This window comes from Rattus rattus, chromosome 3 (assembly GCF_011064425.1).
Source record: "Rattus rattus isolate New Zealand chromosome 3, Rrattus_CSIRO_v1, whole genome shotgun sequence".
NCBI classification, from domain to species: Eukaryota; Metazoa; Chordata; class Mammalia; order Rodentia; family Muridae; genus Rattus; species Rattus rattus.
The window spans coordinates 86169296-86184164 of NC_046156.1; the positions used below are offsets into that span (position 1 = coordinate 86169296).

At 40.9% G+C, this 14869-nt stretch overlaps 1 protein-coding gene across 1 annotated transcript in view; it reads left to right on the top strand.

The window, feature by feature from the left end:
• Positions 1-411: 411 nt before the first annotated feature.
• Kpna4 (karyopherin subunit alpha 4) overlaps positions 412-14869 on the top strand; it is a 56373-nt gene continuing 41915 nt past the window's right edge. Inside the window, exon 1 of the mRNA XM_032898263.1 lies at positions 412-781. Coding sequence (XP_032754154.1) covers positions 713-781 — 69 coding nt within the window. The 5' untranslated portion in view covers positions 412-712. The remainder of the gene's footprint in view (positions 782-14869) is intronic.

Genomic DNA, 14869 nt, shown 5'->3' on the forward strand with positions numbered 1-14869 from the left:
CGCAGTTCCCTGGACAGGACTCAGGGTTTAGGACTCCGCATGGAGCTTAGACACACCTCTTTGCCTTCCAAAGTGAATGAAGCGCTCAAGTAACACCGGAGGAGAAAAGAACGAAGTTCAGAACCCCAGTACCCAAGGCTACCCGGACAATCGTACCACCATAACCAGGACCACTATACCCTCCCCAGGACCACCCTCTCCCGGGTCTGCTTCTCTTTGGCTGCCTCCGGTTTCCCCCTCGGCGCGCGGCCCCTCCCCTCCCAAGCCTCTGCGCCCCGGCCCTTTCCTGCCCCAGACTCTCCCTTCCCCTTTCCTTTCGCTCTTCCGCCCCCGCTCTCCATCGCCCCTTTTGATTGGCCAAGCACGCCGGAGCCCGGCCGGCCAATAGGCGGACCGGGCTGGCGACGATGGGCGTGGCCGCAAAGCCGGGCCCTCAGATCGAGGCTGCCTCCCCCTCTCAGCCGGCAGCACATTCCGCCGCCGTTGCCGCCGCCGGCCCCGCAGTCGTCTTCGCCAGAGCTGCTGTGGTACCCGGGCTCAGGGCAGGCGAGGGCAGCCAAGGAGCGGAGGCCGCGGAGGCCGGGCGAGAGGAAGGGAGCGGACGGGCGGGCGGCGCAGGCGGCGGCCGGCTTCCTGGGAGCGTCGGTGCGGCGCGGTGGTTGGGGCGGATCCCGCGGGGCCCGGGCGGGGGGGGAGAGTCGCCGGCCCGGCCATGGCGGACAACGAGAAATTGGACAACCAACGGCTCAAGAATTTTAAGAACAAAGGCCGCGACTTGGAGGTACAGTGGGGTCTGCGGCCTCCGGCCCCGGCGGGACGCGGGGTTCGTACGGAGTCGGGCGGGCGCGGCGGCCGGCATGGCGCTGGGCGGGCGGGCGAGCGGCCGTGACGCGGGCGCCGCGCCGGGAAGTTTGTGCCGGGCCTGCTCCGCCTCCGCCGGCGACAGCGCCCGGGCCCGCCGGGTGCGGCCTGGGCCTGTTCTGCCGAGCCGGCCAGACACGAGTGCGGGCGGCCGGAATATCGGCTGCGGCGGAGGCCCAGCAGCGGCGGAAGCTCCGGCTCTGCTCCGGCCCCGACGCCAAGCGTCGCGGGCGGAGGGCGATGGGGGAGCGAGCGGCGACCTCGTAACTTCTCAGGGCCTAAGACGCTTCCACATTCAGGAGGTTTTTCTAATCACCCCGACTTTGGTTTTACTCCAACGTCCAAACTACAGGAGTCAACTTCTCCGCTGGAAAGAAAAAAAAGCACCCCCGCCTCTCGCGGCGGTCCTGGTGATGCTAGCAGTGCCTTCCAGCGGCCTGGGTTTCACTCTGGTCCTAGCTGATTCAAGATGTAGCTCACGATGTGCCCTTTTCCAGTCAAAGGATCGCCTATCCCCAACCCCTTATTTGAGCCTGTCCACAGATCTTTTTACTCCTCTCGGAGAAGAGATCACCAGTTTGCATTCTTACATAGAAAGCCCAAAGGGTTATTCAAAGCTGTCATCCTCTAGTCTTCAGTATTCTTTCCCTCCACCTCCTGGTGGTGATGGCAGTGAGGAATCGGGTAGGCTGTGGACTGACACCATCACGTATTATTTTAAAAGGGAAAAGAAGGCTTCGTTGTCATAGACACAGCTACTTCCAAGGTTCGATGTATTAAACACACAGTTTCTTTCCATTGTGACTTTTTTTTTAAATATAGGGAATTATTTTTTAAAACACAAGGCGTTCTAAGCTAAGAGTTTAGCTTCTTATCCCCATGTGTTCTTGTAACTGATCTTCAGACTGCTGTGGTCCGTTTCTGAACTTGAGCATTTGCGGGCTAGAGATGGCAACTTTTGTTTACTTTTCCCAATGCCATTCAGTCTTTTAATGTAGTTTGTCCTGTTTTAGCTTATTGCAGTAGTTAGAACTGTATGTTCCAGGGTGTGTGTTCCCAGAGATCGTTTGACGGTTAATGAAGCTTTGTGATCATTTTTTATAGTGAAAGAAATTTTTAAAATAATTTTTTTGGATTTATTTTATGTATAGGGGTGTTTTGTCCGGATGTGTGTGTGTGCATCCATGTGTGTGCCTGGTGTCCAAGGAGGCCAGAGGACAGTGGCCCATCCCCTGGAAGTGGAGTTACAGCCAATTGTGAGCTGCTATGTGGGTGCTTAGAACTGAACCACTGAACCATTTCTTCAGCTCCCAAATTTAATATTTTTATTGGAGTAATTTATATGTAACAGAAGCCAACTTTTTTTTTTTTTTTTTTTTTTGGTTCTTTTTTCGGAGCTGGGGACCGAACCCAGGGCCTTGCGCTTCCTAGGCAAGCGCCTACCACTGAGCTTTTTTAAATCCCCAACCCCAGAAGCCAACTTTTTAAATGTATAATTCATAGTTGTCATTAAATTTGTATGTTGAACAATGCTGATTTATTTTTACTAATAAAAATATTTAGAATGGGAAAATCACAAGTTAGGAAATATAAAACTGATAAATACTGTAAAGTTAGAAATTTCAGAAAAATATCAGGTAACCAACCAATCTAATTCTTTTGCTTCCTATTTCTAACAGGTTCCTTGAAATGTGATTTACATGCTATACAATTCACCCAGATAAAGTGTTTGGGTTTTTTTTTTTTTTAAGATTTATTTATTGTATGTATGAGTGCACTGTCACTGTCTTCAGACACTCCAGAAGAGGGCATCTGATTCCATTACACATGGTTGTGAGCCACCATGTGGTTGCTGGGAATTGAACTCAGGGCCTTTGGAAGAGCACAGTGCTCTTAACTGCTGAGCCATTTCTCCAGTCCATAAAGTAGTTTTTAATGTGTTTAAATAGTTGCACAATCAACACCTAAGTCAAATCTCCGAATATTTACTGCTCTTTAAAGAACCCCTGATATAAGTCATTCTTTCTCAGCTACTCCAGCTCAAAACAATGTTTTGATTGCCTATTCTGAATGCTTCATGTAAATAGAATGTACATTTTATGATATGTTGTGGCTACCTGACTTGAAGGTTCATCCATACTGTAACAAGAATGTTTCTTAGGTCTGAATAATGTCCTTGCCTATAGTTATACCACATTGTGTTTATGTGTTCATCTCTATGGAACTGTGGTTAACCCTTTTTATCAGGTATATATTACTGCTATAAGCATTTATATACACATTCTTGTGTAACATGTTTACTTCTTTTGGTTACAAACCTAGAGTGCTAGATGATACTGGAACTTTACATCTAATGTTTTATAGGGTTACCAGACTTACTTTCTCCCTTTCCCTCCCTCTTGTTCTTTTTTTTTTTTTTTTTTTTTTTTTTTTGGACAAGGTCTCATTTTGTAGCTGTAGCCCAGGATAGCCTTACACTCTCAATCTTTCTCCCTTATCCTCCTAAATACTATATTTTATTGGCTTTATCCCTGATACTCCCTCCCAAGTTCTGGGATTGCATGTGCCACCCCACCCTGTTTTAAGTTTTTGTGACTACCTGACAAATACACAAACACAAACACATACACACGATATTACCCTTACTATGTATTTCTTGCCACTACAGACTAATAAATACTGAATCTACCTGGCTACTATGATAGGTGACTTAAAGTTAGGTATAAATGCATATTAGACATATTTTGATATCATATCGGTTGCCACTATCTAATGACTGGATCCATTTATGTGCATTAGAAATTAGAATATTTTCATTTTTCTACCTATAAATATGATGTGACTAAATAAAAATTATTTCTGTGACTTACTCAAGATCATATAAGTGGGTGTTGTTCAATTGTAAATCATAGTATGTACAATGCCTTGGGTTTGATCCTCAATACCGCAAAAGAAAACAAAAGCTTCTAGAAATGATGAGTTCTTGTAATGAGACAGAAACATCTTTTATTACTTCTAGACAGTCTGTTTGTTGTATTGTTATTTCTCTGCCTGAATCTTTCCAAAGCCTGTATGTACATTTTCTCCCCCTCCAGATAGTTACTGCATTGTGTTATATATGTAATCTATATAATGTATAGAGAGAACATGATGTAGTTACTTCATTGTGTTACATAACAGATTCTAAGAAAATACTGCTTTTTAGGTTGAGTTTTTTTATTTATGTATTTATTATTTACGAGAAGGCAGGGCTATTGCTGTACAGCGAGCGTTAGCCTAATATACCCTAAAGGCCACTTAATCCAGCTTTAAAAATGAAATATTTGACATCATATGATTCCCTTCTTATTTTTCAAAAGCCAGTTTTACCATTTCTCTGTTTAGACCAGCTATAACCTAGGTGAGTAATAGTCTCATGTGGATGGTAGCTACCTTATTAGACACTGTATGTGTAAAATATACAACTGTATGCAGAATGAGGTCATTGAAACATGTGGGGAAGAGGTTGATTACAATGAGGACAAAATCTGCCAGTTTAGTTTAATTTTACCTGATCTCTAACTTTGTGTGTGACCTTGGAAGAATCATTTAAGTCTTGGATTCTTTTCATCTACAAAAATGATAGTGCACGACCTCTGCTTTATGAATGCTGGGGACATAGTAGGTTAGTGTTAGTGAGATGCCTGACAACTCACTAATTTATCTTTTATTGGAGAGAGAGGACTCTAATAGGATTCAGTATGATTGAATCTCTTGCTCTCTTATTTGCAGTCAGCTATGTGTGTGTGGTTTTTAAGGTGTTTGTTTGTATAAATATAAAACTTATGTTACTTTGCACTTTGTTACATTAAAGAGTCATTGGGGAATTGCCTACTAGAGGGCAGTTGGGCACAATGATGTGACCCTTCTGAAGTCATAATTTTATGTCTCATAGATTTCTATTTAATATTCACTAGTACCTTTCAGTATATCAATTCAGCTCCTTCAAAAAATACTCATGATTTTTTTGAAAGGCAGAAATCAAAGGAAGTGTTTGTGAGTATTTATTTGAAATGTTTAAGGAGTTACCAGATGATATTCATGAAAGCTTGACTTTTTCCCTGTAGTATGGTAGAGGATGGTTCAGTGCCAGTTTGAGGGGACTAACATAAAGAAGTTTATGCAGTACAATATAGGAAATGGGTAGAGACCAAGTTGCCAATGAGATTTCTCAAGAGTAAGCAAGTTAAGATCATCTAAGTTTGGTAGTAGAGAGGGATTCTTTTGTAGCATTTCTAGTAAACTCTCAAAGTTCTTATAAAAATTCCAATAGTTTGCTGGTTCATATATAGAATGTTAGAAAAGTAACACGATCTTGTGAAAACAACTTATGCTAAGTATGAGTATTAAAAATACATAATTTTGAGTCTAAAATATGAAGTCAGGTTGGAAAGGTTTAATAAAGGTGCTGTGCTGTTTTGTTTTGGGGAAATAGTTTTGTTGGCTCAAAGTGCGTGCGCAGTGAAAAACATTGCTAAGCTAGTAAGTCTTACAACTTTAGAGACTGACCTCTCTCATCACAAATCTTGGAACATACTTACTGTGCTTAAAATAACTACTGTCTAATTCTTCAAATAATAGTTCAAGCATGAAACAATATATGATCTCTGATAGAAATATCTCTAGGATTTAAATTATTGCTTTAGCTTCCTATCAGCTTTTCTGGTTTATATGACAACTACAGAATTGCGTCATTGATAATTTTCTTAAAATACTAAGACATCCTTGTTTTTCATGGTTTACTACTAGGCCAAATAAATATGCACTATTGATAAGAATGTATGAGTGGTTTTGAAAGAATGAAACAACTTTTGGTTTAATTTGGGGGGTGGGCAATTGAGCCCAAACTTTCCTAATATAATCATTTGGGCTTTCCAATATAATCCTTTGGTTTCAGGTGTTTTTATTTTGAGGCAGGATCTCATCATGTAGCCCCTAGCTAACCTAGGATTTGTTGTATAGATCAAACTGGCCTTGAACTCAAAGAGAACTGCCTGCCTCTGCCTCTGAAGTGCTGGGATTAAGGACATGCCCCACTACCACTACCCTCTTTATATAGTTGTTTGGGTTTTTGTTTTTAGCATTTTTGTTTTATGTGTATGGACATTTTGCGTGCATGTATGTCTGTGTAGTGCATGTGTGCCTGTTGTTTGCTGGGCTAGAGGGTGTCATACATAGTCTCTGGATCTCAGTTTATAGGTGGTTGATTGTGAGCTATCATGAGGGTCTGGAAGAGCAACTGATGCTCTTAGTTGTTGAGCCATCTCTTCAGCTCCATGGATAGCTATCCCTAACAAATTTGTGGGTTATTAAAATATTTTCAGCGTTTTCTGGGGTAGTAGACATTTACTTGAGGCCTATACTGAATGAGAGTGCATAATAAGAATTTGACATGCATTGCTGATTTGATGGCCATCTGGTTTAGTGCTGGCCAGAGGCAGGAACATGCTTGAATGAGCACCTATTACAGGTATGTTTAACATTTAATTCATCTCAATTTTGGAGGTTAAGAAGAAATATGTGCTTCTGGCTTAACAGTCAAGGGAGTGGTGTTATATCAGGTGTGTATCAAAGTCTTCTTTATTTTTAATACTATATCCTACTATCTTTAATTTTTCTCAACCTAATGTACTTCTACCATAGTCTATAGGTGAGGCATTACTATTCCTTTCTGCACAGAGATTCTTGGAATTTTGTATCATTTATGAACTTCTAACACTAAAAACACACCTGCTTTCCATTTAGATTTGGTAAAGTCAGTATTCAGGGAGACACTAGACACTACTGTGAGATTAGCCTTTTAAGTGGCATCTACAGAATGCATCAGAGCTGGGCATAGCATGGTGGCACATACTTAGAAGCACATAGAGATTTTAGCATTTTCACTAATCAAGCTGCTCATATTACCAGTAAATGTCAATGACCTAAGAATCATTCTGGCTACTAACTAGTGTGAATTTGAAATATTTTCCTCGGCAGAAGCAATGGCTCAGTGGTTAAGAGTACTCGGTGATCCTCTATCTGGTTCAGTTCCTGTCACCCACATGACTCCTCATGTCCATTCATAATTCCAGTCCCAGGCAATCTTGTCTGGACAGACTAGGCTGGGGCAGGAGAATTGCCATGAATTTGAGATCAGCCTGGCCTATGGCAAGACTGAGGAGGAAGAGGAGAAAGAGAGGAAGAAAAGAACAACCTGTATTTTAGTTCAGAAGTCTGTAGATGTTTGAGGTTCAAAGACTCACTACAGACTTTTAGTTTTTATTTGTGGGTCTCTTTCAATATTTTCCAATTTGGAAATTAGAATCAATACTTTTTTGGGTATTTGTTTGTTTGTTTTTCTAAGGCAGGGATTCTTTTTGTAGCCATGGCTATACAACAGGCTGGCCTTGAACTCATAGACCTACCTGCCTATGCCTTCTGAGTGTTGGGATTAAAGGCCATGCTGGGCTGAAGTTAGTACTTTTTGGGGTTTTTTTTTTTTTTTTTTTTTTCCGGAGCTGGGGACCCGAACCCAGGGCCTTGCGCTTCCCTAGGCAAGCGCTCTACCACTGAGCTAAATCCCCAACCCGAAGTTAGTACTTTTTAAATGTTGAACTGGCAAGATAACTCAGCAGACAAAAGTATTTGATGTCAAACCTAATGACCTGGTTTCAGTCCCTGGGACCCACGTGATGAAAAAGAGAAACCAACCCCTCAAAGTTTTGTCTTGTTTTGTTTTTAATGAATAGAAAAAATTTTTAGTGGAAACTAACTTGGCTTCCCTCAAACCAAAATGAAGAATTTCATGAGAAGAATTTCATATTTAACCTTTTTCCATCTTTAAGAAAAGACAGCTGGTGAAATGGTTTACAACCTCATAGGAAGAACAACAATATCAACCAACCAGACCCCCCCCAGAGCTCCAAGGGACCAAACCACCAACCAAAGAGTACACATGGAGGGACCCATGGGTTCAGCTGCATCTATAACAGAGTATGGCCTTATCTGGCATCACTGGGAGGGGAAGCCCTTGGTCCTGTGGAGGCTTGAAGACCCAGGATAGGGGAACACTAGGCTGCAGAGGCAGGAGTAGTGGGTGGGTGGGTGGGAAAGAACCCTCATAGAGGCAGGGGGGATAGAGGAGGGAATAGGGGGCTTGTGGAGGGGAAACTGGGAAGGGGGATATTTGAAATGTAAATAAATAAAATAACCAATAAAAAATATTTAAATCTTCAAAAAAAAGAAGATAGCTGAATTTTCATATCAATTTCTGAATTTAGCATATAGATAAGGATTTGAAAAACCTTTTTAGGATACTTAATCAATGATACTATAGTGTGGATGATTATTTCACAAAGATCGGTTGGCATTTGTCTGAAGCTGTATCAGTATACTCTTTACATTGTTAAGTTAAATATTGATTGAACCACAGACTCTAGTCTGCCTTACACTTCTATTCATGGTTTTGTTACATGTATTGAGTTATTTGGAAAACAGTCCACTGACAAAACTACACTGAAGTTATTCAGATCTTCCAAATGCTGACAGTTTGTTATGCAATGAAAAGATTTCCTCCCAACCTAAAAAGTTTTTTTTAATAAAATGAAGAAAGAAAGAAAAAAGAAATTCACAGTTGATATTAGTACAATTCAGAAAAATCATTATTGTTCAAAACATGTCAAGCTCATGGTCGTGGACACAGTTTTCTAAAACTAATCTTTACTTGAAAGCCCCCATTTTATCATTAGCAGTAAATACTGTAGATTGTTTTCCTTGAAGCCATAGGCTTACTAAATCTGCCAGACACTGAATCAAAATAACTATAATTTCTCTGTCATTCTTTCAAGTGAAAAATGGTCTTTCTTGGGGAAAAAATGGTTAGTTCAATTCACAATCTAATTGTCCAACTACTTTTTCTACATCTGATTGTAGATATTGCTGCAGGAGTGATTTATGAATACTCCTGTCAGTAGTTGATAAAAGTTCCGTGTGCGTTAAGGCAAGGTCTCACTGTGTAGCCTTTGCTGGTATGTAACTTGCCAAGTAGCCCTCCCTTGCCTAGAATTCACTATGTACATTATGTAGATCAGGCTGGCCTCACCGCCCAAGTGCTGAAATTAAAGGTATATACTACCATACGTGGCATCAAAGAGTACGGGTGCTTTGTCTCCATGTATGTTATGTCTGTGCTCTGTGTATGCCTGGTGCTGCTGAAAGCCAGAAGAGGGAGTTGTATCCCCTGGGATTGGAGTGGCAGATGGTTATAAGTAGCTGTGTGGGTACTGAGAATTGAACCCAATTCCTCTGGAAAAGCAGCCAGAGTTTTTAATTGCTGAGTCATTCTCCAGGCCCAAGGACATTCTTCAGTAACTTGGCCTAACTGAAATACAGTGACAGCATTACAGCATAATGCTGGTTTATCCTAGTTTATGCTAGAGCACTAGCAGTTTTAACCCCTTTACATCAGTGCAATGTTAACATTCATATATGTACCCATACATCAACGCACACACATATTAATGTATGTTTTGTCAGAAAGATAGTTTTGACCTTTAAAAAAATTGTTTTAAATGTCTCAGGACTCCTGACCCCATGGACGATACTTTTATATCACATTTGTAACTTATTAGCATTGCTTTTGTTACAGATATCTGTTACTTGTAATTACTATAGACTCTTGAAATTTTTTTATCTTTATTTTATGTGTATGAGTGTATATATGTACATGAATGCATGTTTGCCACAGCAGGCATGTCAGATCAGTGGGCAGTGTGAAAGAGTTGAGTCTCCCTTTCTAGCAGGTGGGTTTAGGGAAATTGGTCTTAGATCATCAGGCTTTGTTTGTGTTTTTTTGAGACAGGGTTTCTCTGTACAGTCCTGGCTGTCCTGGACAGTGTATCCTATCGGTCTGACTCTGCTTCCCAGTGCTGGGATTTTAGTGAATATGCTGCTGCTGCCGCTGCCACCACCACCACCACCACCCAGCTTAATGTTTTATGTAGATTTTGTTGCTGCTTTCCCACAAGAGTGTAAGTTTAACCAGAAAACAGTATTTTGTTTTATGTGTATGGGTGTTTTTTATACTTCATGTATGTCTGCATACCACATGTGTACAGTGTCTGAATAGGGCATCAGATTGCCTGGGACTAGAGTTACAGATGGCTTTAAGGAGCCATGTAAGTGATGGAAATTGAACTGGGTAAAGATCAGCTAGTGCTCTTACCCACTGAGCCATCTGTATAGCATTAGAAAACACTTCTAATTCACACTGTCTAGTATGATTTACTGTTAATACGAGTAGCTTGACTATTGAAAAATAACATCAGAACAAAGTTTGGTTGCTTTTCACTTTTACTTTAAATGTAATGTAAACTCCGTGTGATGTGCACACCTATAATCTCAGCATTCAGGAGATCACAGACGGGAACATGGGAAAACCAATCTGTTAGACACAATTAAGACCCTGTCTTCTTGTTTTGTTTTTTTCAACTTGTAATATAAATGTAAATTACATTTTACTAGTTACTTCATTGAATTTTTATTAACTAAACCCAAAATCGTATGATAATATAGTGTTTCCTAATTTGATTATGAACATACTTTTTAACACTAAAAAAGCAATTTTTTTGTGATTTTTTTTTTCTTTAAAAAATGATTTGAAAGCATTTACTTGTCAGTGTGGGCATGTATGAGAGGGAGCTTGTTCTTTTTCTCCACCACATAGGCTCTGGGACTTGGGCAGCAGGCTCCACTGACCATCTGACTGGCCTCACATCCCTGTTTGTAACCGCTGAACTTCATCACCTCACCTTTCTGGGGTTGAGGGCTGATCAGGCAACACCTGTCTTCACACACCCCCTGTGGATAAATTTGTGACTTTCTCTTCCATGACCATGTTGATGGGGAAGAGAACATTCCCAGCTCTTAGGTGTAGAGTGTTAACACCCTCCAGAGCATTCTGTAACACCCTGCAACCCAGAGCCTTGACTCTCCCTTTCCTAAAGAGCCTGAGTGATAAATCTCTGCAGTTCAAGTTCCTCTGGGGCCCTTCAGAGTAACTGTGCTTCCCTTCAAAGCAGTGGTTACATTTTCTGGAATGTTTGCAGCCTGCTGAGAATGGTCTTCCTTCTCACAATGCAGTGAGGGAGGGGCATGAAGAGACCCTTAGCAGTTAAGAGAACATGGGCTCTTGCACTCAGATTTAGACTGGAAGAAAAGCCTCTGCTCCTATGATCTCTGACGGATCTAGGATTATTCCCTTTTAAGAAAAACAACTTAAGTCTGGGGCCATGGCTCAGCAGTTAAGAGCAGCCTGGGTTCAATTCCCAGCAACCACATGGTGGGTCACAACCATCTGTAACTTCAGTCGGGGGAAATCTAATGCCCTCTTCTGGCCTCTGTGGGCACTGCACACACAGACATGTGTCGTCAAACACTAATATACATAAAAATCTCAAAAACATTTTCTTAGAAAAAAAATCTTGACACCCTCAGGTCAGGTATTCCACGTTATAGGGATGAGCTTGAAATCTGATGTTTTCCCCTCCCAGGACTGGGGCTACAGGTATGTGCTATTATGCTAGATTTTTGAAGTGCTGGGGGATTGAACCCAGGGCTTTGTGCACTCTAGGCATGAACTCTTAAAGGCCACACCCCCATCCTGAGTTTAAGCACCTGACTGGATAGGGCTTATGTTCAGCTGTCCAGGCAATTGGATGTCACGTTTCAGGAAGGTGATTGACTCAAGGTGTTGAATACGTGGGGGCCTACTGGAACAATTTAGTTATTCTGGCAAATTTGTGTTTTGGTCCAATTCATCTCTGCCGCCCCCCTCAAGTCCCACCTGTCCTTTCAGCTGTCAATTCTGACACTATGGTGTACATACTTGCACTCATTATTCTGGTTGGTTTATCAAATTTATTGATCTTTTAAAAAGGGCATGGTTTTTTGTTTTTGTTTTTCTTTTTCTTTTTTTCAGAGCTGGGGACCAAACCCAGGGCCTTGCGCTTGCTAGGCAAGGCTCTACCACTGAGCTAAATCCCCAACCCTTGTTTTGTTTTTTTAAAGCAGGTTTTCTTATTGCTGCCTACTGAGTCTGTCCTAGCCATCATGCCCTCTGTTATGATGGGCTGTATCTCTTGAACCAAAACAAATTCTTCTTCCCTTTTACAAAAATGGAGGATGTTGTAAACTGTGTTGGTGTCCTTCCATTATTACTCTCCCAACCGAGCTGTGTCAGTTGACCCTGTTGCTGCTTCTGTTGCCTGCTTTAATTTTAATGGGTATGTTTGTAGTTCCTCCAAGTAGCAATTCTGTAAATCTGTTTGAGAGTTGTACCCTGGAATCCCTATGTCGAGTGGTCTCTGCATAGTCAATATAGATGGCCCTGACTTGTTGCTATTTGACCTGCCTGTTTAACCACTTTGAACTTTTGGTAGTCCACAAAAAAAAGCAAAATGTTAATCTAATCTTTCAACATAGTCATGTCATACCTGGTTCTTCAGTAGATACTATGGAAACCCAAGTGGCTTGGCGCTCTAGTGGTCTAATGTGATCTTTTTGGTGATATTAAAATTGAAATGCCCAATAGCTCCAAGCAGAAGGAGCTGATTTTAAATTATGTAATTGTTTTAGGGAAAAGAACCAGCTGAAAATAGTTCCAAGCATAATGGGAGATCTTGTTCTTATAATCAGATAAATCCAAGCAACAGCTGGCATTTTGATTAGAGTCAGAGTCTAGGGATGAGTGCTGATGTAAGTAACAGTATGGATATAACCTTAAAAAATGCTTCCTGTAAGAAGTCAATCAAAACCAAACAAACCACAATCCCATTTATGAATACAGATACAGCATAACTGCTCTACATGTAATACTTCTGGTACCAGATTTGGGAGATTTCATAAATTTGGGGGAAGGGGATTTTTTTTAAATATTGATCTCTAAAGCATTTTTTTTAGTACATACCAGCTCAATGTCCTCTAAATCAGTTTCAGAAGCTGTTTAGAATATACTATATAGATTGCCCCACACGCACACTTTTGTCCCCAAAGATATGCCCCACTTTTCATATGCTATTTGCCTTCTGATTGATCCCCTAGCTGTAAATCCAGTTTTCCATGGGTACCCTCCTCTGGTTCAGTTACTTTCTTAAAGTAGCTCACAGACTTAGGGGAAACAGTTACATATACTAAAAGGCTACAATTAATTGAACAGCCAAGTGGACAGAAGAGTTATATGAGAAGGGCCAGAGCTTTCATGACCTCTGCCAATGTGCTACTCTTCAGGTACTGCTACATACTCAGCTCCTAAAACATACCAGATAATTGTTGTTAGGGTTGAGGGTGTTGGTTTATACACATCATTTACATACATAAGCATGATTAAGTTTATTGGTGGTTGGTGATCACTTTAGAACTCTTTTTTACCCAGAAGCTGGGATGTAAAGATGAAAAGGTTCTGCCTCCTGGCCGGGGCAATGTGCTAGGTTTGATTAACAATTCTGCAAATAATAATGATGATGAAGTTAAGTCCCAAATCTCTGAGTATGCTCATCATATGCTAATCCACTCTCATATAAGCATTCTAATGGCATTCTTGGTTGGTTGGTTTTGTTGTTGTTTTGAAACAGGGTTTCTCTGCCTGCTGGACTGAAATGGCATGTGCCACCACACTTGCCTGACATTCTGTTTGAGCACAGTCTCCTTTTGTAACCAAGGCTGGCCTCCAGTTTATCAACTTATGATGCCCCTGCCTCGGTCTCCTGATTTCTGGGTTGTAGGTATGATATATGCCACCTGACTTCTAAAGACACTCTTATCTAGAAATTCTAAAGATTTTGGAAGATGTGTTGAGAAGGTGGTGGTGGTATGGACAGCACAGATACTTCATAATATAGTGTTAAATGTCTGGAATAAGTAACTCAATGAAGACAAAGTAATTACTGGCTGCTAAAAGTTAGGATAGTGCACATGAGGAAAATGCTTTAGGTATAGGGCTGTTTGTGGTGATGAAAGTCACTAGGAGTTAGATGGTAGCAGTCATGAAAACTCACTGCATTGCATTTTGGTGAGTAAACTATGGTATGGGACTGTTATTTCAGTAATGGTATTATGATAACAAAGAAAGATTAATTAAAAGAATACTTTGGGGTCATGACAATTTCTACTACCCAGTAGTCACAGTTGAATTTGTGCAAGCAGCTCTGTCACTGGTTTTTACTTTTCTTTATTGTATGCATTTGTTCTGCAGATAATTATTCACCATCTGTGTCTGAGATTCTGTTAGAAGCATGAGCCTAAAAGCAGTGGACAACATGGGCTTAATTTGTATTCAGGTCAAGTTCTCTCAGCCCTGGGCTTAGGTTGACCATGTGAGAGTAGTTAGCTTCTGTGGGCTAGAGTTGTAGTAAACTGCTTTATTTCCTTAACAGACCTTCAGTGTGAAGGGAAAGGCAGTCCTTAATGTTTTTTATTTGTTAACTCTTCCCTTGAATAGAAAGCTTGATGTCTAGAACTAGAAGACTAAGGATTACATCTTACTAGCTACACAACATTAGGAAAGTTTAATATTTTCATAAAAAATTAGAATCCCGGAGTTGGAGAGATGGCTCAGCAGTTAAGAGCACTGACTGCTCTTCCAGAGGTCCTGAGTTCAATTCCCAGCAACGACATGGTGGCTCACAACCATCTGTAATGGAATCTGATGCCTTCTTCTGTTGTGACTGAAGACAGCTACAGTGCACTCATATAAGTAAAACGAATAAATAAATCTTTTAAAAAAATTAAATGCTTTAAAAAAATTAGAATCCCACCTTTTTTGGGATTTGTTTTGACTGAACTTTTAAGTAATAATAGGGAGACCTCCTTTATTTAGATTGGGGTCTTAGCTATGATAGTAAAAGTAAGGTTGTGAGAATTCATGTATATTTAGCATACTGCTTACCTGCTGCCAAGTGAGCTATTCATTTTTCCACAGACTATCTTAGTC